The sequence below is a fragment of the Montipora capricornis genome, chromosome 10 (genome assembly GCF_036669925.1).
Source record: "Montipora capricornis isolate CH-2021 chromosome 10, ASM3666992v2, whole genome shotgun sequence".
Lineage (NCBI taxonomy): Eukaryota > Metazoa > Cnidaria > Anthozoa > Scleractinia > Acroporidae > Montipora > Montipora capricornis.
In genome coordinates, this window is record NC_090892.1 from 22138551 (window position 1) to 22161050 (window position 22500).

Below are 22500 nucleotides of genomic sequence, written 5' to 3' on the forward strand. Positions count from 1 at the left end.
AGCTGGCGTGTTTCAATACACCTTATTCCAAAATTTACGCCTTTTAAATATTATTTTGTTTTTATTCAAATTAGCCCTTGACGCCTCGTTCTTAAGCTTAAACTTCAAAAGAATATTTTATCTTGAGGGAGGCAACAAGGGCCAATTTATATCCGCATAAATCAGCGGCCATTTTGGAATAAGGTGTATGAAATATATATTTAAATGTGAATGATCTAGTGGAATAAAGTACATCAATAAAACTCTTGAACTGACAAATTTTCCTAACGCCGATGCCGAGCTAGTACGCCTGTGATTTCTAATTTTAGCGTGATTCCTATTCGCTGGCTTTTGCAGCTTTTGATAATTGACTCTGAAATGACTTTTTTCTTCAGTCCGTTCTTTTGCTGAGGATTTTCATGTTTTCTTTTTAATCAGGTGGTGTTAGTTGGGAAATGAATTTTTCTAAAGAAAAAAGCGAAGAAAATGATTTAATTAAGAAGTAACCAGAAACACCAAAACACGGACGGACTAACCTTACAGCTAATAAGAAAAAAAACGGTCCGGGAACTCCGCTTTTAGGCTTGCCTAAATCTATATATTAAACCGTTACATAGGCCTAGTATTGAAGTTGTAGGCCTCTGGTTATGGGCTCTTGTCGTATTATAATATATAGATTTAGCCAAGCCTTTAAGCGGAGCTCCCGTTTCTACTGAGCCCCAGAAAGCAATATAGTGTATATGGAAATAATGGTGCTTCTGCCGGCATAAAGTACAAAATTGATCGTCATTAGTGTATACAGTTTACAGTGATCACACCTCTGAGCTGACAGCAGTAAACAGGCAAATCTTGAGAACAATAAATAACAATTTTAGTCAACAACTAAAACTGAAATTGCATGCACAGTAATCTCTTCCACAGCATTTTCCGTGTGACTGATAATCTTTACACCCTCTCTCTTCAGTTTAGAGCAACAGCAGAAACTACGAATAAAAAAGTCAAGCTAAGGCACAGGAATTTGCTTACTCGACTGCAATTTCACAGTCAAACAAAGAAGTCCACGACTGGACATCCATTTCACACAAAAAGCCTATAAGTGATGAACGCGGTTCCAAAATAGCAACTACAGCCGGCACGTGCCAAACTAAACAAACAATTGTTATAACTCAATCCCTGTTGGCGGTTTTTGCCGAAAACCGCAGGTTCGAGCTTATCAAACCGTTTTTCTAGGTTTTTATCAGGCCAAAAAGAACCTAAACCTAACATTTCAGGCATTCTTGGTTTTTTGAGCGAGTTTTACAAAATAATTGAGGCAGCGAGGCATGCATTAAGAAAGAAAACACTACTGGAAAGTTAATCGTTGCAACCAAGTGTTTTGTCTCTCGCTCTATTTTTCTCAGCTTTTTAACGGTGTTCGTCATTGAAATTTTCTCTTCTTCTCCTTCCTAGGCTTCTCTTGAGGCTTTCTCCGCTTAAATTTCTCAAATTTCGTCGCCTCTCCTCTAGTACTCTTTCCTGCTCTTTATCCCATTGCTCGTCGTAATAGAATGAAATACTTGAAAACAAGTTCCTAAAGTAAACAAGTTTCTGAACGAGACGGTAATTCCCTTACCGTTTCTGGCGTGATTTCCCGCTAAGATAAACGAGGGTTGCACATTGCTAAAATGTAACATACCCCTCCCCCGACAGGCTGTCACCTGATTCCCTTCCCTTCCCCGCTAAGAGTATACGGGTGGGCGTATATACGTTAAAACCAAAATTTCTCGAATAGATAGTTTACCAAGGTCGTTTACGCCATCACCATCTCTGTATAATCCAATCACAAAACAAGTTCATCTGAGAATCTCGGCACGAGCCACCAAAGGATATTTTTGGCGTTCTTGAAAATGCCTTGGAAATCACGCAGCTTTTTTCTCGGACCTTGGGAAAAAGGTTTACTTTTGCACTAAGGGTGCATCAAAAACCTAATTATTGAATTTATATACTTAGTTATTTTAGTCAGTGTACTTTTTTATTTATATGTGGTTTACAACCAATCTCTCTAGAGACACAGATAGCAATCAGATGTAATGTTCAATTGCTGGTTGACGAACAAAAGGAGGAAATGAGAGATCTTTTGTTTTCGTCCATCAACATGGGAGCCCAGACGACGTAACGTGAAAACCACGAATTAGCTTCATTAGTAGATATCTAGCTTTATATATAGCATGTCATTTCTTATCTTTTCTGACCTTTTCCTCAACACTCGTTTCTTAGTATAATTGATTGAAATGACTTCTTTGTTAATAGAGACCGAGTACGATGTGGGACTGATTACGTGTTTGTCCGTCGCTCCATGGGGATATTTCTTAAACAGTGCAAATATTATCTCTTTAATAGGTAATTGCCAAGTTCATGTCTGCCTCCTCTTCAAAGAGAGTCTAAATACAAGTTTTTGTGATGGTAATTAGTTCTACTTTACATACTAATGAAAACTAAATTTCATAGAAAAAACTTTGCACTTAGACTCGCTTTGAAGAGGAGGCAGACAAATTTGGAAATAGCCTATTGTCTTTAATCTAAAGCGGACGAGTTATATTCAAATCCAAATATGGCTGCATAACATTTAAATGTACGTGAAAGAAAGGAAACGTGTTTTTCAAAGTATCCTGAAAATGTTCTAATTTGGTCTTGGTAATTAACTTTCAGGGGCAGTCACGTAGAGGCTTTATAAAACTACTGATGCGCTACAACTGTGTTTTCTGTGACAAAAATCGTCTTTTTTGTTTACTGCTAATGCGTTTCTGTGCCGCTACGAACGTAGGAATATTTAAACCAGAATGAACTTAGTAAGCCTAATTAACACAAATAGCGAAAAAGGATAAATTATCCGCTATTTTTAAAAGTGAGATTTTTAGAGCAATCTGCAATTTAGCGGCGAAATTAGTTCTACCGACAAATTTCTGAGCGATGAGAGGCTCAACTAAAACACATAGCGACTTGGACGAGAGGAGCCGTGGTTTTAGCAAGTTACCTGAAATTGCTTCGAATCGAATTTTGGAGTTTAATTTTGGTTGATTACAATGTTTGTTCCAGGTGGGATCTGTGGGATGGACCCGTTCTTGTTTTAAGACACTCCCTGTTCATCTTTATCAATACTTAATAATGCGAAAAGACTATCACCTGATCATCATCACAATCGTCAAGAAATATCAAGCTTTATTATATACTAAAACAGTGGATAGCGTTGAAGGCGCGCTCTAATTGATTTCTCAAACTCCGAATATCCTGTGTTATTAAATTCTCAACCTCGGATAATGCAATTCTCGTGCTCTGATTGGTTCACTCAATCTCGGTTATCAGCTCATATACCTTAGTTTGACCATGTATGGTAAATGATTGCGCTAAACGTTGCTAAGCTAAAAATTTTTACGCCAGAAATCGAAATTTCTCTTTGTATAAAGCACAAGAAAAACGTTTTTGGGGAAAGTTTGGATCAATTTCGAAGCTTAGAAGTACGCGAAAAAGTAAGAAATGTTTTTTGTGATGAGCCTACGTCTGTCTGACCACCAAGTATTACACAACATCGCATCTTCATCAAGTTTTTTCGATTTCGCTAGGAGTTTCTCCCTTTTTCGCTCGTATTTCGTACTTCCAAACTTTTGGAGTTTAAGGAATTTAATAAAACAATTATTCCATTCGCGCTTGTTGGATATGAGACTGGTTATAGCCAACTCGGCGCTACGCGCCTCGTTGGCTATTTACCATCTCATATCCAACGTGCGCTCATGGAATAATTGTTAACTATTCACCTACGCTCCTGGGGAAATTTTGTAATCGTCGCAGGAAAAAATGAGTTAAAATCAGCTTTTTGTGCCATATTATCTCGCTGTTTTAGTATTTACTTAAACAACTGTTCACCTCAGTGTCGCTGGCTAGCGTCGGGTATATACTTCGCCGCGTCACGACTTGGTAAATATCCACCAATAGCTACGTCACTTCGATAAGTAGTTGTTAAATTTGCCAATTTAACGTTATTGGATAAACAAATAGCAGTTTTCTCCAAGGAAAAGAAAAATCTGGAAATAACCCCCACTACTATTAAAAAAACCTTGACGCTTATAAAGCAACGCGACTTCCCGTCGCCACCCAACAAACTTTTGCATTTGACAATTAAGTGTAAATATGTCAACTCAACAACCCATGCAACGGTGTTCAACTCACAAATGTGAGAACTTTGCAAGAAGGAGTGATTGTCAATCAAATTCACACATCCTAATTTGCGGACAAGTTGTAAAAAAAACTTTCTTAGGTGGCCACGGTAAGGCGCGTTGCATTGTAAAACCCCTCTCCCCCCTCCCCATTTTTTTTTTTTTTTTAATTAGAATGTCTCTGATATGCAAATAAGACTCTTTTAAGCTTCTTTCACCTGAATTAAGCAAAACAGACCGACTGTTGTTCTCCAGGGCTGGAGACCGGAATAAACGTAACACACCTATTAGGAGCGATTGAGATAAATTGATCTATCTACCTATTTAAAGCGGACATGTTGTTTTTAGCAAAGATTGCAATAGACCCTTTTACAGTTGTAGCTAAGTTACCCGGCCTAAGAATGGAAGCGAGGCTGCCGGTGACCCTGCTTTGATACAAACCGTTGTGTTTTTCTTATGTTAATGTAGACTAATTAAAATTACAATAACACAATTTACACGATAAAAGAAGTGAGGTCTGTATCAATAAAAAATCACCGGCAGCCTCGCTGCCATTCATAGGCTAGGACACTTAGCAAACAACTGTAAAATGGGCTATTCTAATGGGCCGCATGAGATAAAGAACTCTAGGGAAAACAGCAGCTGTTATAAGGCAACAACGGCTGGCTATTGCCTGATATCGAAGTACCCTTCTGATCTAAACGAAATATTGCATTTTCAGCTTTTCTTGCAGTTATCCGAGTCAGCGCAGTTTTGCCTCCGCCTTATCAATTGCCATATCAACTGCTAATATCAGTCAACCTTGGCAAGTCATCTTCTAAAAGTAAGTCTTCATCCCCCACAATCAGCACAGCGTCCACCAGTATAACTTCAGCCATCAGCATTAGATCTTCAGATTCTACAAATCTATATCAATCTATCAGTGCAAGTTATTCAACTTCGACGAGGGTATCTCTATCCCTCAGTATTCCGAGCGCTTCAGACTCTAAACTTTTGTCAATATCCCTCCGCGAAAATGAATCAGCTTCTACAAGTGTGTCTCCATCCTTCAGCATTAGCGTTTCAGAGTCTCCAAGTGCTTCTCCCTCCATTAGTGAGAGTGAATCAGCTTCTATAAGTGTGTCTCCATCCCTCAGCGTTAGCGTTTCAGAGTCTCCAAGTGTTTCTCTCTCCATCAGCGCTAGTGAATCAGCTTCTTCAAGTGTTTCTCTATCCACCAGCATTAGCGTTTCAGAGTCATCAAATGCTTCTCCCTCCATCAGCGAGAGAGAATCAGCTTCTACAAGTGTTTCTCTATCCCCCAGCATTAGCGTTTCAGAGTCCTTAAATGCTTCTCCCTCCATCAGCGAAAGTGAATCAGCTTCTTCAAGTGTTTCTCTATCCACCAGCATTAGCGTTTCAGAGTCATCAAATGCTTCTCCCTCCATCAGCGAGAGAGAATCAGCTTCTACAAGTGTTTCTCTATCCCCCAGCATTAGCGTTTCAGAGTCCTTAAATGCTTCTCCCTCCATCAGCGAAAGTGAATCAGCTTCTACAAGTGTGTCTCCATCCGTCAGCATTAGCGTTTCAGAGTCTCCAAGTGTTTCTCCCTCCATCAGTGAGAGTGAATCAGCTTCTACAAGTGTGTCTCCATCCGTCAGCATCAGCGTTTCAGAGCCTGCAAGTGCTCCTTCCTCCATCAGCGCAAGTGAATTAGCTTCTTCAAGTGTGTCTCTATCCCCCAGCATTAGCGTTTCAGAGTATCCAAGTGCTTCTCCCTCCACCAGCGCAAGTGAATTAGCTTCTACAAGTGTTTCTCTATCCCCCAGCATTAGCGTTTCAGAGTCTCCAAGTGTTTCTCCCTCCATCAGTGAGAGTGAATCAGCTTCTATAAGTGTGTCTCCATCCCTCAGCGTTAGCGTTTCAGAGTCTCCAAGTGCTTCTCGCTCCATCAGTGAAAATGAATCAGCTTCTACAAGAGTGTCTCAATCCTTCAGCATCAGCGTTTCAGAGTCTCCAAGTGTTTTTCCCTCCATCAGCGCAAGTGAATCAGCTTCTTCAAGTGTTTCTCTATCCCCCAGCATTAGCGTTTCAGAGTCCTCAAATGCTTCTCCCTCCATCAGCGAAAGTGAATCAGCTTCTACAACTGTGTCTCCATCCGTCACCATTAGCGTTTCAGAGTCTCCAAGTGTTTCTCCCTCCATCAGTGAGAGTGAATCAGCTTCTATAAGTGTGTCTCCATCCCTCAGCGTTAGCGTTTCAGAGTCTCCAAGTGCTTCTCACTCCATCAGCGAAAATGAATCAGCTTCTACAAGAGTGTCTCAATCCTTCAGCATCAGCGTTTCAGAGTCTCCAAGTGTTTTTCCCTCTATAAGCGCAAGTGAATCAGCTTCTTCAAGTGTTTCTCTATCCCCCAGCATTAGCGTTTCAGAGTCCTCAAATGTTTCTCCCTCCATCAGCGAAAGTGAATCAGCTTCTACAAGTGTGTCTCCCTCCATCAGTGAGAGTGAATCAGCTTCTATAAGTGTATCTCCATCCCTCAGCGTTAGTGTTTCAGAGTCTCCAAGGGCTTCTCCCTCCATCAGCGAAACTAAGTCAGCTTCTACAAGTGTGTCTCCATCGGTCAGCGTTAACGTTTCAGAGTCTCCAAGTGTTTCTCTCTCCATCAGCGAAACAGAATCAGCTTCTTCAAGTTTGTCTCCATCCGTCAGCATAAGCGCTTCACGTTCTACAAGTGTATCAATTTTCTTTAGTGTTACTCCTTCAAGGTCCTTTAGGGTTTCTCCCTCCATCAGCGCAAGTGAATCAGCTTCTACAAGTTTGTCTCCATCCTTCAGCATTAGCGCTTCACGTTCTACAAGTGCATCAATATTCTTTAGTGTTAGCACTTCAAGGTCCTTACGTTCTTCTCCCTCCATCAGCGCAAGTCAATCAGCTTCTAAACGTTTGTCTCCATACTTCAGTGTTAGCACTTCAGGGTCTCAAAGTGCTTCTCCCTCCATCAGCGAAAGTGAATTAGCTTCTACAAGTGTGTCTCCTTCCTTCAGCATCAGCGTTCCACAGTCTCCGAGTGTTTCTCCCTCCATCATCGCAAGTGAATCAGCTTTTTCAAGTGTGTATCTATCCCCCAGCATTAGCGTTTTAAACTCTCCAAGTGCTTCTCCCTCCATCAGCGCAAAAGAATCAGCTTCTACAAGTGTTTCTCTATCTCCCAGCATTAGCGTCTTAGAGTCTTCAAGTGCTTCTCCCTCCATCAGCGAGAGAGAATCAGCTTCTACAAGTGTGTCTCCATCCGTCAGCAATAGCGTTTCAGAGTCTTCAGGTGTTTCTTCCTCCATCAGCGAAGGTGAACCACCTTCTTCAAGTGCGTCTCCATCCCTCAGCATTAGCGTTTCAGAGTCTCCAATTGTTTTTCTCTCCGCCTGCTTAAATGAATCAGCTTCTGCAAGTGTGTCTCCATCCCTCGGCATTAGCGTTTCAGAGTCTCCAAGTGTTTTTCCCTTCATCAGCGAGAGTGAATCAGCTTCTACAAGTGTGCCTCCATCCCTCACCATTAGCGTTTCAGAGTCTTCAAGTGTTTTTCCCTCCATCAGGGAAAGTGAATCAGCTTCTTCAAGTGTCTCTCCATCTGTCAGCATAAGCTCTTTACGTTCTACAAGGGTATCAGTATCCATTAGTGTTAGCACTTCAAGGTCCTCAAGTGCTTCTTCCTTCATCAACGCGAGTGAATTAGCTTCTATAAGTGTGTCTCCATCCCCCAGCATTAGCACTTCGCATTCTAAAAGTGTATTAGTATCCCTCAGCGCAAGTGAATCAGCTTCTTCAATTGTGTCTTCATCCCTCAGCATTAGCGCTTTAGGGTCTCCAAGTGCTTTTCCTTCCATCATCGCAAGTTATTCAGCTACGACAATTGTGTCTCCATCCCTCAGCATCAGCGCTTCATATTTTGCAAGTGTATCAATATCCCGCAGTGGTATTGAATCAGTTTCGACAATTGTGTCTCCATCCCTCCGCATTAGCACTTCAGGTTCTACAATTGTGTTTCCTTCCCAAAGCATTGGCACGTCAGGTTCTGCAAGTATTTTTTCCTCTCTTAGTGCAGGTTATTCAGCTTCTGCAAGCCTGTCTACACCCCAAAGCTCAAGCAATTCAGCTTCTACAGATGACTCTTCATCCGTCAACGCCAGTGCTTCAACTTCTACACGTGTGTCTCTATCCATCAGCGTTGGCCTATCAACTTCTACACGTGTGCCTTCCTCCCTCCAAGCAAGTGATTCAGGTTCTCAATCCCTCAGCATTGGCGCTTCAGAATCTGCAGTTGTATCAACATCCCTCAAAGCAAGTGATTCAGCTTCTGCAAGCGTGTCGGCATCCCTAAGCTCGAGCACTTCAGCTTCTGCGGATGACTCTCCATCCCTCAGCGCCAGCGCTTCAGCTTCTGCAGGAGTGTCTCAATCGACCAGCTTAGACATATCAATTTCTACACGTGTGCCTTCCTCCCTCAAAGCAAGTGATTCAGGTTCGATAATTGTATCTCAATCCCTCAGCATTGGCGCTTCAGAATCTGCAGTTGTATCAACATCCCTCAAAGCAAGTGATTCAGCTTCTGCAAGCGTGTCGGCATCCCTAAGCTCGAGCTCTTCAGCTTCTGCGGATGACTCTCCATCCCTCAGCGCCAGCGCTTCAGCTTCTGCAGGAGTGTCTCAATCGACCAGGTTAGACATACCAACTTCAAAACGTGTATCTTCCTCCCACAGAATAAGCTCTTCAGCTCCGACAAGTTTATCTAAATCCTTAAGTGTTTCAGCTACTTCAAGTGTGTCTCTATCAATGAGTATAAACGCTTCCGTTTTAACAAGTGCCTCTTCATCCTCCAGCTTAAGCGCCTTAGCCTCAACGTCTTTAGTCGCCATCAGTAAAGCTGTTAGTCTAAGTGTCTCAGAGCGTAGTTCAAGCACAGTTGCATTCCTGGATTCCTCTACTTCGACTCAAAGTGTCATGAGCATGAACACGTTTTCTGGGCGATCAAGTATAGTTACCACATACATCACTCTTTCAAAAAGCCTGTTTACAAGTCAGTTGGCTTCAGAGAGTGCACATATCTCTTCATTTATAAGCCCATCAAGAAGCTCTTCCATCAGTCGAAGCATGTCTGCATCATCAGGTAAGCTTCCCAGCTACTACTTTCCATTTCACAGAATCAATTGACTAGAGTTAAAGCCACGTTTTCAACTAGATAACCCTGAAACGGCTCCAAAACAATACACTTTGAGCTGGTGTTTAGAGCATGAAAGGGCCTTTAAGTGGAATCATATATTACATACGCTCGTGCAAACAAATTGGTACAAAAGATGAAAACTGCGAAAACTAATTCGTGGGCGATAATGACAGATTCTTTTTTCAACCTTCTTTAAATAACAGAAATGGGCCATTTTCATTTCACTATAGCTCCTTTTTTAGAGCCAGTCCTTATTGTAAAAATGTGGCTGTAGAGAATTCCGACTGCTTTAGCACTAGAGCACTAATTGAGGACACTAATGAACTGAACTCAAATCAAATATTGTTTGTTGTGGAGAGGGGAAAACCGGAGTACCCGGAGAAAAACCTCTCGGAGAAGAGAAGAGAACCAACAAACTAAACCCACATTTGTTTGAGAATCGAACGCGGGTCACATTGGTGGGAGGCGAGTGCTCTCACCACTACGCCATCCATTGTCAGATCATAGCTTTCAACCGGCCGGACTCAAATCTTCGCAATCTGTTAATCATCACTCCATGTCTTTCCAGTGTGCGTCTGCTCTTGCATCCCTATACACCTCCAAGAGTGTATGGTTCTTCTTCTTTCATCTCGCGTGACTAAGGATTTCATGTGTTGAAAAAACTCTACATTTAACACAATAAAACGACGAAAGATAAGAGTGATCCTCGCATTTATCTAGACAATTTATAGGTGCTATGTCACGTTATTTTAGGGTGTTTAGGGGAAATCTTTAGTTAATCACGAGTTTAAAAATCGAAGATGGTAATGTGGGATTCCTTTACTGATAAAATTATTGTTACATCTCTAAAAGGCTGATTCTGAGCAAAAAGGCCTTTATCCACGCGATTAAAAACATGCCATTCGTTTCAATTTTGTCCATTTGTGTCCATCCATGCTTCTTTTTCCGTTAACTGTATTTGTTTCATGTTGTTCAACGGTTTTGAGTGTTTTGTTTTGTCTTGCTTTTTGGGGCATTTTGAGTGTCATGAAATTATGTCATTTTGCATGACATAGCACCTTTAAGCAATTGTTTCTTATGGACACTTAAAAAACTCAGGGGGCTTCAACGGGATTCAAAGCCATGACCTATGCGATGCTGGTGCAATGCTCTACTAATTGAGCTATGAAGTCGCTATGTTCGGTGAAAGAAATGATGGATAAAATAAATGCATTTATTATATGGACGGAAGTGTTTTACCAAGAACCAAAACACTCGTAGAATCAATTGTATGAGTCGAAATATACCATAATACTCTTTGTTCATCACCCCAAATTTTGAATAAACTTTGTTTTTGTTTTCTCTTGGAACCATTGTAAGTCCCAAGAGAAACTGGAAACAATGCTTAACGCAAAATTTGGGGAAACGAACAAAGAGTATTATGCTATCAAGTGAAGCTATGATCTTCGCAGATATGAGAGCAACTTTTGCAATTGCGTAGAGAAGCCTGAAAATTTCGGGACTTCAACGGGGTTTGAACCCGTGACCTCGCGATTGATTTCATATCCGCAGTTCACATATGATTCATTTCATATACCATTTCATCATTGAGTATTATGCTATGTTCCGACACTGCTAATACGACCACTACATCCGCAAGCAAGAGTGGTCATATTGAACATCGACGTCACAATTCCAGGTATTTTTCCCGCCTTTTTTGTTTGTATCAGAAGCCCATGACCTCGAAGCGTTTCACTCTGGTTCAGTGCATTTATTTTATAATATAATATAAATGATCCCTTTGAAACATTCCATTTAGCTTAGATTTTTCATTTCTTGATCTATTTTTCATTTAAAACAGTTTTAAATCGTGACAACATGTATCCACACGGTCCAGAGCACGGTGATGAAGCACTCGCCATTTCAGGGTATTCGTACCTATATCTCTGCAAGAAGATCGAAACACCTCGCCTGGGGTTTCCGTTCTATGGAGAAAGGCATTATAAACTATATGTAGGTATTGCTTATTATTTAAACTTTAACATGCGTTTTTGTCGGCCGACGTTCAACACTTGTACTGAGGTTGAACTCTCCACTTTAACGGATTCTTGATTGCACTCACGTGATAAGACGGCCATGTTGGTGCCAAAACAATAGAAAAATGTAGTTCAAGTTTTGTATAATAAAAGAGTCAATTTCACAAAAGAATTTTTCTCTATTGTTCTTTCCACCAACATGGGCACCGTGACGTCACGTGCAATCAAAAAATTCCGACGAAGTTGCTGATAAAAGGTCTCAAAGAGTGGAAGAAATAACAGCGGTTAAGCAAACAACAACGCTATAAAACAATAATGCGGAGTTTAAGGACAAGAAACTACAACGTCTAGGGAAAGGAAAACGCCACTTCAAAATAAAGCTTTGCGACAGTGTAAAAAAAGGCGCCCCGACCCATTTTTCATTTCTAAACCAACATGGAAGATATCGCTGTCGTTATTGTCATTAATGTGCCAACCAGGGGCCAGTTGCTCGAAGCCTGGTCAGTGCTACCCGTTGGTTAAGAGGTATCAAAACATGGCATTTAACCCTGGTTAACGCTAACCATGCTTCGAGCAACCCGGGCCAGAGCCTCATTGGCCGTCGAAACAAAGGATCTTTTGTTCCTGTGGTTGGCACATTTGAATAAGAAAAGCAATGTTTGTAAACACATATCTTCCCTATAATATTATTGCTTCCTGGCTTTTCCGTGGCCGTAGCCGTAATCGTCGTCGTTTCTTAGACTCCCTACTACAATTGGTGAAAACAGGAAAAATAATCGTACTTCACTTGCGGCACGCATCTTAGCACTTTTTTTTTTTTTTTTTTTTACGGTGCACGAAATAAAATAATCGCGAAGGGCTTGCAATATGCAAATTTACATTTTGTCGTGACGTTTTCGTCAACGTCGTCACTAACTGAGACCGGATCACGGATCACGGATCCGGAAAATTCTGTGCACGGACAAAAACTTGCACGGTTCTACCTTGCGTTCACACGGGACCGGTGGAACTGGACGAATTTTTGGACGGCTAAGTGTGCAAGTTTGGGACGTGAAAAAGGTAGGTCAACTTTTTGACTGGCACGGTTCCACTGTGCGTACGGACTCGTGAAAACACCTGAAGCGTGCAAGGTTTTGCATTGTTAGTGTGGTTAAGGCATGGAATCTACTGATGTTTTGCGGTTGCGCTAAGCACAAATGTTTCAAGGTCGCAATTTGTTACTTACATAAAGTTACATTTCCCTCTGTTTAAAATTCTGTCTTTGTTAAAGCTTCCTGCCGCCTCTGGGGAATTTGTTCTTGCCGTTATCATGAGACTTTTCCAAAAACATTTTGGTTATGTTTTCGTACTTGCTCCTCACTGTCTCCCAGTCAACTCCTTCGCCTGCTTTTCCTACTTTGTAGTCTAAAACTACATCCAACAAGGCATTTATAAATCAATGGTTGTTGTAAAAGCCTTGATTGTAACCATTTTGCTACTTGTCGGGCATACCTCGTCTTTTTGTTTGTAAAATGGCAATAATCATGATTGTATAGCGATATTTCTTGTTTACAAACATTGACGTCACAATTCTCTTGATATTGAAATTTGCCAACTACGGAACAAAAGAAGTTATTGTTTCAACAGCCAATTAGCTTCTGGTTGGGATATTGATAACAATGGGTGACGTAACGAGAAGCATCTCTATTAGTAAATTACTTCTTGTTTCAGTTGTTAGGAGTCGTCAGTTGTAAATGTTGCCATTGACCAACATCATCACTGGATTAGCTCCCTAATTGACAAACACGACACAGGAGCGGGTGATTCAGCTCACACAAGTTTAATTTGTTGCTTTACAGATCTGTCCAGATGGAAAAATCCAACTGAATTTTGAATGGCGCTGGTGGTGGCCTCAGAAATTTGGTGCTCATCGATGGTTTGACAACACTGCAATAATGGCTCCATTTTGGGCTATTATAGATGATTTCGCCTTTCGGAACGACTACTCACACGTCTATTACCAAGTTTACCAGCAAACGCTCCAGAGCACAATTGCAGACGCAGAAGATGAAATCCTGACGCTGGCCTCTGAACATGTGCAACTTTATGACAGAAGTGGAGGGTTTTCACAATTTCAAGCCAATTGGGTCCTTGTTGTGACATGGGAGAATCTCTGCCCTTATCCGTCTGGAAACTCTTGCACTAGGGTAAGAGATTTTCATGACTGTTACCATGTGGGCTAAAAGAATTATACAAATACATCCTGCACTAATAGTCCTAAAGAATAACCCCGGCTTATAACAGTTTCGTAGGATAACTCGCAAATAACCAGTACACCAAACGACAGTGCCATTTGATTTATGTCTGCGAAGAAAATGCTATGGCATGCGACATTGGGGTAGGGGGAGCGGGGTAGCGTACATATGTGTTTCTGTTGGTGGGAAGTACTTGGTGAAGATATTAGTTGTACACCGGCTAATCCTGCATGGCATTGTCTTTTGAACATCAAAATCAAAGCAATTTAACTCAATGATAAACATGTCTGTAAAGATTACTTTTAGAAAATACGACCTTTGTAACTTTATTACTATGCCCTATATCACTCTCCAGCCACAACCAAAATAGGCAAAGCTAAGGTTCTAAAGTTTGTAACGAATACCTTTCTTGAGAGAAACACAGTTCGATTCTCTTCGATTCCTTTTGTTCAACAACAGACTTACCTGGACGGACTTGATTAAGCAAGTTTTTGTTCTAACTATTTTCCAAGTTTATATGTTAAGTTTGGCTCAAGAAACATTCGGCGTTAAATCAGAATTCATTGCTATTGGTCCTGCAGCCGAAATTCTCGACTATAGATAAAGTCCAAATAAAAGCTGAACCATGCAGATACCATACTTTATGTGCTGAATTAATCAAGTTCTCAGGTTTGGAAAACGTGGTTTTACAGTCAAACGCGCCTTACTGTTGCCACTCAACAAACTTTCACATTTGACAATTGCGTGTAAATACGTCAACTCAACAACTCATGCAACGGTGTTCAACTTACAACGGTACGGACTTTTCAAGGTGGCGTGACTGTCAATGAAATTCGCACACCCTTATTGGAAGATAATTTGTAAAAACTGTTGTTAGGTGGCCGCGGTAAGGCACGTCGCACTGTCATAATGTATTCAACCCAATTCTCTTTCTCCCTACGGGTTTTTCAGCATGAGTTATGACCAATATCAAATCATCCTAAATATTTCACATACTTACCTCTTTTTAACTTCTTTCTATCATCGACAGAGCAACACCTTTCAAGCTGTCATTATCACAAATCAAATAAATACATTTGTAATGTACAACTATCCTGAAGGTGGAATACAGTGGGTCGTTCCGTATGACCAGTGTGAATGGAGGTAAGTCTCTCTTTTTACCGAATTTATGTCTGAAAGGTATAAAACGGTGACAACCCTGCTTTGGTATAAATCCCGTCCTGTTCAGGGGACACCTCCTTTAAATGAAAATGAGCTTTGTTTTCAGAAAAATCCATCCTTTGTCAAAACGTTTAATGAGGATCTCCCCAAATAATAAAAGAAACCAAGTTACATAAGTGACAGCTGCCATCAGGTCTACAATTGGGTCAGTATCGCTCTTCTCGTCGTTTCTGCTGGAATTTCAGTCAATGCTTTGACTATTGCTACGTCATGGCTTCCTTTGCATGCACAAAAACAAAGATGGCGGCTTTCAATGTTCAAGGCTTATGGAGCCCAAATGAGTAGTCAAGTAAATAACTTTCGATTGTGATAAACTTTTTTTAGGCCATACTTTACCTTTAAACGTTTTTTAGAAGCTTTTTGTTTTAAAGTCGACCCTAGGAAAAATCATCATTTCATTAATTATCCCTTCAGTGTGTACAGTCCTCGTTGGAATATGGTTTTGAGGTCACGGCACTCATCTCTCAAAAACACGAACTAATAAAAGAAAGAAAAGAAAATATTGTAAAGTCTTTAAACAGTGCTAAAAACCTAAAATTTTTGCATTGGCTACTTTTCCTTTTAGGGATGACGACACTTGCAGTTATTGGTCTGACTGGTATGGTAAACCTACGGCTGGTTGGAATGCGGGTGATTATGAACGCCATTACTTCAACATGGAGGGGTAATTTCGTCTGCAACTTTTTCTTCCTGTAGTCGGTTTCACATCAGCTAGCTTTTCGTATGATAACGGTAATTGTTCTTGTCTACCAAAACGAGAAGGCCAAAACTTTAATTGCTAGAACGCGGAATATCTTCAATTATAGGGTTTCTTCACTGAGAAGACAAATGCTCTTCTTTCTCGCTTACCCCGTCGCAGGACTTCTTTCGATAATGACACTGACTGTCAATGTCACTGAGGAGGTAAGGTATCCAGGGATCAGAAACTTAGTGAAAACCGATTCAGACCGAGACCGTGCGCTTACTTGCAACTTACCTCCACCTTCAATTCGCGTTATCCATCCAAAATTTCCGAGAAGTCAAGTCAATGAGGTTTATCAAGAGACCAGCCGAACAAAAACTTTGGCAATCAACGAAACCTAAATTTTGTGTTTAAACAAAACCAGCAATCAGTCTCCTTTCAATGTTTTGGTGATATCAATATTCCAGAAAGAGCTCCACAAATTCTTTCTTTCGCGAAACAAGCAGTATCTGCTCCTTAGTAAGAAGCTGCTTTAGTTAGAAGTTGTGGTTTTGTGAAGCATCTACTTTGATTTATTTCCCATTTGCTTACTAATGGTTTTTTTTTGTTTTGCTTCTCCGTTTTCTTTTTTTTTTTTTTGCTTGGCGTCTGTGTGTATCTAAAAAGGTCTGGTACTTTGCTTGGTATGTTGGCACTTGACGAAAAAAAAGGAAACACTGATGTGATGGGAAGACATTTCTGGAGAGTCGAGAACGTCGATCCTGGATTCCAAAAGTGCAGGACTTGGGCTAACGAGCAACACGAAATGAACATATATTACTACACCTTTCTAATACAAATTGACAGGAACTTCGCGTGCCCATGTACGCTATTTCAGGCACTGTTAGATGCGAGGTTTTTTTGGAATTGGTGGGAAAATCCTTGGCCCGATTGGTGCTTCAAATCAAGACAATCAAGATGGGCATTTAGATTCGTGCCAGGAAAAGGTTACGTTTATATCTTGCTGAAACAATTGTGTTGCTACTCTATTGACTGGGATGTCAGCTTTGGTTCGCTAAAGGTTGGAGAGCCAGACGGAGGTCACGTTTCAGCAGAATTGTATCGTTATTCTTGGTGGTGGTATTTCCCGTGGTCTGGCACGGTAGTGACAGACCAGGAAGCCTACAAATCTTGCTGTGTTGACACACCTTATCTTTGTAGTAATGTCTTCTACCGTTATCGTCCGTCTCACGACTGCAGTGGTTACTTCTTTCTTCCAAGACGTAAGTGCTGCAAAGGAAAAGTAGACTGACTGACTGGCTAGCTGGCTGGTTAGCTAGCTGTTGAATGATGTGCTGATTGATCTCTTTTATTATCTAGGTTTGTTTTGTTGTGATCCTCATTTCAAGACTTTGGATGGTGGGAATTACACATTCAATGGTATTGGCGAGTATGTAATGGTCGATGGGCAAGATGGCAAATTCCAGCTGCAGGCCAGAACAGGACTTGCCCAGGGAAACTCCACAACTGCTACCATTTTCATTGCGGGCGCGGCAAAAGAAGAAAACACAAGCACTGTTGAAGTCAGGGTAAAGCCAGGAGGTAACAGTCAGGGCCTACCTTTATCGGAAGCACTTTGAATCCTCAAGGGTGCTCGAGTTTTGTAATTTCTTTCTCACCAAGGCTCATAGGTCTCACTTCCCGCCCCCTTCATTTACGAGATCATCTTACAAGGGCAACAAACGAGCAAATTAAGCCAAAAGCCTTTGATGGACTTTCTAGGCTCATTGTAATATATAGACTGTCTAAAGGGATTTTTTCATCACCTAGAAAAATTTGATAAATAAGTAAAATGTTTGGCGACGTAGAACCAAAATTGTTTGAGCAGTTTGACTCTCCCGAACACATATTTCACCGATGATTACCATTAGGTGCCCCTGATCTCAGTCTCTTTTTCAAAGTTCCGCCAAGAGCGAAATCAGGGGCACCCAATGACCGGATGTATCAAAATTTGTCAGAATTACCTAATGTGGTTTCCACAATGTTTAGGGGCTCGTTTAGTGAGTTTATAGCTGCCGTAAAAATATTTATCCATTCCGATTTTCTAGGGGAACTTCAGGTCTGTAAAATTTCTAGAGAGCTTTCTTGCCTCGTCCGAAAGTTTTAGCAATCGTGATGGGTATGATCAAGAACTGTACACTACGTCCTTTTTGTTCCCGAAAATTTTAGAGGACGTTTGCTTTAAGTATGATTCTCAAACAAACTCGCCGAAAATGATAGGAGTTATAAGTATGGGTAATCACGTGAGTTTTGTGCAAAATCAAACAATTTCCCGAGCCTTTAGGCTAATTTCTCGAGTATAGCATTTGATTAGCTTACAATATCATGGGTGACAAATTACTCCTCAATTTGCAAACCTGATCGCCATTTTGGCACCGTATGAAAAGTTGCAATAGCAACATTGTAATTTCACCCGTGAATATATAAATTGACCATGAAATTTCGAGCCAAAATTAAGGAGAAACTTGTCACCCATGTTATTAATCTTCATATGAAACACCAATAATTGCTTAACAAGATGCATTTATTGATGTGACGTAATATTTCACCATAGCGACAAAAGAGCCATCTAAAAACTATATTTTCACTTAATCGCTTATATCTCAAAAGACGAACTCGGTGAACCCCAAAAAGTGATAAACAGACTGTTTGCAAAGTTAAAAAAAAACTCTCTGGAGTGGAATAATAGCCACCTTTATAATTGTCAATTTTATTTTGTTTACATGGTGACCCATTACCCCACAGGTACCCCAAGCTAACGTTGTAGTTTGGGCATCACGATCAGTTATAATTGTTACAAGAAAGGGTTTGTATGAGAATTTGCAAACAGGTTTAGGGGTCGAAAATAAAGAGCATGAATCGAACAAAAATGCCTAACCTTGTCTTCTTGATACCTTATCAGTGTTTCGTGGCGTATTTTGGCCATTTCAGCGCTATTCAACTGGTTTGTAGGTGCGCTATTTTTTCTCTATATATTTATCTTCAAGGTTGGAAACACAAGCTACTGCAATTTCTTTCAATCTTCATATCAGACAAAGGTTCACGGAAAGGAATTGAAAATCGCCGAAATGGACTAATTTTGCCCCTAGCTATAACAACATGCTTGATTCGGATGTTCCCTGCACGAAACCGTTGGAAAACACCTTACCGACAGGGCCCAAAGTTCACATTTGTTACACACAGGGTGTGGATGGGAGACAAGGCTTTAGTCTCAGTGGCAGGTACAACTTGAGGCCCTTCTCAGGAAAGTACTGAGCTGTCACGCAGATACGAACGAAGCTCAGGGAAATGCTGAGGCATTAAAGATTTTTCGAAAACAAAACATAAACATTCAGTTTTTTTTTTAACAGTGTACCTGTCAGGGACATTGTCATCCACCCGGCGTGTAACAAATTTGAACCTTGGGCACGGTCGGTAAGGTGTTTTCCAAGGGCCGTGCTCCTCGATGGAAGGGAGTCGTTAGATTAGCGAGCCGAAATTCCCGCACCGCGGATGTTTTTGTCCGATAGAGAAAGACATCAGTTAGAGGAGGATTTAACGTGCAGTGGACTAAATCTGGAGGCGACTTGAGTGTTCGGGGTGAATTTACGGCTGATTTCCTTCGGTGGATATGCGAGACCACAGCCAGCAAGTAGCCAACCTTGGCGAATTATATATATATATATATATATATATATATATATATATATATATATATATATATATATATATATCAGAGAGCAACGGTAGAACTAAAACTCCCTAGAATCGCGTTGAAACGGCCAGAAATGCTTGGAACATACCATGAATAAGACAAGGAGGCAAGGTAAAAAATTCTGATGTATTTTCATTTTTATTTTAATGCCCTAAGTAACGATCGCTAAATTCCCCACACAAACCCTTATAAAATGTATGTTACATATGATTACCCCATATTAATCAATGCATCTTGTTAAAGGTGTTACGGCAGTCCAGTTAATTTTGTGTAGTTTTCCAAATTACTCTAGGCTTCTTACTATGCAACTTAACGTCAATCCAGAAATTACCTTTAAACACCAGGCCCTAAGGTTCAGTTATTCAAACGATGGATAGCGCTATCCACAGGATAAATCACTTTATCATTCGATGTATTTTTTCCTTCCTTTTCATTGGTCGAGAGCCCACCACGTGACCTGCAAATAACTGTCTACAAATAAGTGTTTTGCTGCAAATAATATCCTGCTCATGCGAAATTGAACCCCGCTCTAGTGTGAAAAATGGCAGTTCGCTTTCCTGAGCTTTCAGAAAAAGATTTAATTGTTGGTAATTGTGAAAAATAAAGTTAATTCAGTCATCAAATGATAAAACAATTATCGAACTCGGTTATCGCAAAATATCGTGATTTGTCAATGTCTCGCAGATCAATTATTTGCCTCAGCCTTCGGTTTCGGCAAATAATTGATCTACTCGCCACGTACAAATCACGATATTTGGCTCAACCTCGTCCAATAATTGTCAAATATTCATTGGATAAGTCATAGCGAAACAATTAAGTTGCGTCACCTTTTGAACAACAGGGGCCAACCTCGAAACTTCGTCACAAAAAAATAGTCTGTCGAGAGTGCATAATTTAAGTTGCAAACAACAGAGGTACACTTTGAAAAACCATTACGTCGAACAGTTTTCAAAAACCCCAGTTTCAGTCCATTTTAATGTTCTCCAATTTTGCCCATACTTGCCTCCTTTTGTGTTTGCTTTTTCACTCAAACCCTCCTTCAATATTTTAAGGACGGTGCCTACTATTTTTATAAAAATAGTAGGCACCGTCCTTAAGCAGTTATTTTACGTTTCACTTGATTTGGATCCCAGTTGGCATTCGCTGACTTTAGCTAAATTCTTGACACAACCTCTTTGAACAATTCTGGTTGTTCTATTTGGTACCATAACGTTGCCGTTACGTAAAACAGTGCTGTAGAATTAATCCTTCCTATAAAACATTCCCACCAAATTGGGACACTACCTTAAGCACTGGTGTATTTTACAAAAAATCATTAGAAGGCGCTCTATCGGTCGAGCGCTTCTCCACTTTTTTCATTAAATCGCATCACCGAATTAAAAGAAATCTATATAACTACATCTTAAAGTACATATCGTTCTTTATGGATCACAATCAATAATAACACAGGAAATTGATAACATTTTTGAAATTTGTCATTTTTTTATTACCTCTACTGCTATAGGTGGCTTAAGCATTCTTCTTGAAGGCGAAATTTACAATGACTACAACAATCTAACAAACCAGAGTGTTAGCGTTGGAGGAAATATCACTTTCTCCAAACCCGAAGAAAACTGTCTTGAAGTTTCTTTCCCGTCAGCATCAAATGTTAAGTTTTGTGAGAAGAAACAATCGATGCTTTTTGTCGTCAGCCCCGCAATTGATTACAAAAATGCCACCAAAGGGTTGCTGGGAACTTGGAATGATAACCCAGATGACGACTTCGCGTTGCCTGATGGGTCGGTGCTGCAACCTTCTTCGACAGCAAGAGCTATTCACTTTGAGTTTGGCGTTAAGTGTAAGTATGTTTACAAATTTTGTCACTGAAATCTAGTATGCCAGTCATTTCCCAACACTGCATTGTAAGGCGTCAATAGACTGCTTAATATGTGGACAGCGAGTTGCTTTTTTCTTCTTCTTGGCTACTGCTATGTTTCACGTTAAGGAGGCCTTCATATATACACAACGAAAGCTCTCAGTGAAAGAGGTATGAGCCCACGGAAGAAGAAGAAGAAGAAGAAGAAGAAGAAGAAGAAGAAATAGAGAGAGGGGGTCTTCGTTTGCCCAAAACTTTCGTGATGTTTGCCTTTCCGCCCGCGCATTGAATCAGTAGATAAAAGGGCGACTGCCCACAGTCTTCATTTCATGCTATACTTCATCTTTCTTGTCAATCCTTTCCGTCAAAAGTCAGATTTATATTTTTCTATTTTCCTTTCTTTTTAGTCCAGTACTTTTTAAAGACGAGATTGTTCCATCTTCATGCTGTCCAAAGGTTCAATTTTAGCACAGGTTTCGTACTCGTGTTTTTGTTGTCAAGTTTAAGCGAAAGGACTACTGAAATACGTTGTGGGTTTATAGGTATCTTCACTCCCTGATCGTTATCGGATCTGCAACTAGAATTCCAGAGCCAGGGCTATAAGCCATGGTTGATTTCGAGAACAGTATGCGAGACTTTCATTTTAAGATATTTTCTGTTTGTCATTGTTTTTCTTTAGGGCAAATAAGCGAATCACAGTCTTTATTCACTTATGGTCAAAATGAAAGCGTCAATACCTTTACTAGACCCGACTTTGTGCCTATGTTTGCTGACAACATAACATGGCAGAATGACAGCTTAAGGCTGGCGGCTGAAGCACAGTGTGGAGATGATCATGACTGTTTATTTGACGTGGCATCCACAAATGACCTATCCGTTGGCGTATTAACCAAGGATATCAACGTTCAGTTTGTCAATGAAACAAATTCTCTAGGTAAGTCAACTTGAGTACTTCATCAAGAAGGGTCCAACCGAGGTTTCGGGGCTCGCAATCAGTATCGCTCTTTCCTATGCTCTCACAGCTTGTCCTCGCGATTTTGTTTTAAATTATGCTAATGGTACTGGCAGTTGATTCCAATGGTTAGTTCTTTAAATGTACAGCATGAAGAAGGAGCATCTACTCTGATGGAGGCAATTTCCAAAGTCCAATGGGGATTTTTCCTATACCTGCCAATTATATAACTCGGAGGCGTTTTTATGGCCTAGTTTTACAAGCACGTCAGTTAAATAATCTTTTGTGTTAAGGATTTCTTAGCCAGAGGGTCGGTTTAGGAGAGGTCTTCATCAACGCACACAGACGATGGTAAGGGTGACTCTTTCTGAGTGCTAAGGTGCCGAAGTAAGCCAAGCTGCCTACGGGCCCTGCTGAAAACGCGGGCTCTCCCACCTCATTG

The 22500-nt window shown here is 40.6% G+C and overlaps 2 protein-coding genes across 2 annotated transcripts in view; both read left to right on the forward strand.

Annotated features, from left to right (window-relative positions):
* Window positions 1-22500, forward strand: part of LOC138022397 (mucin-like protein) — a 50123-nt gene that overhangs the window by 7310 nt on the left and 20313 nt on the right. The window contains exons 2-10 of the mRNA XM_068869525.1: window positions 4891-4992; window positions 11207-11358; window positions 13220-13567; window positions 14646-14758; window positions 15402-15500; window positions 16185-16780; window positions 16878-17099; window positions 20756-21088; window positions 21786-22040. Of these exons, the coding sequence (XP_068725626.1) occupies window positions 4891-4992; window positions 11207-11358; window positions 13220-13567; window positions 14646-14758; window positions 15402-15500; window positions 16185-16780; window positions 16878-17099; window positions 20756-21088; window positions 21786-22040 (2220 nt within the window). The remainder of the gene's footprint in view (window positions 1-4890; window positions 4993-11206; window positions 11359-13219; window positions 13568-14645; window positions 14759-15401; window positions 15501-16184; window positions 16781-16877; window positions 17100-20755; window positions 21089-21785; window positions 22041-22500) is intronic.
* Window positions 5895-7117, forward strand: LOC138018706 (streptococcal hemagglutinin-like; the record flags this gene model as incomplete). Its single annotated transcript, XM_068865389.1, has 2 exons — window positions 5895-7028; window positions 7112-7117. Coding segments are annotated over 2 exons (1140 nt in total), but the record flags the coding sequence as incomplete, so codon positions are not given.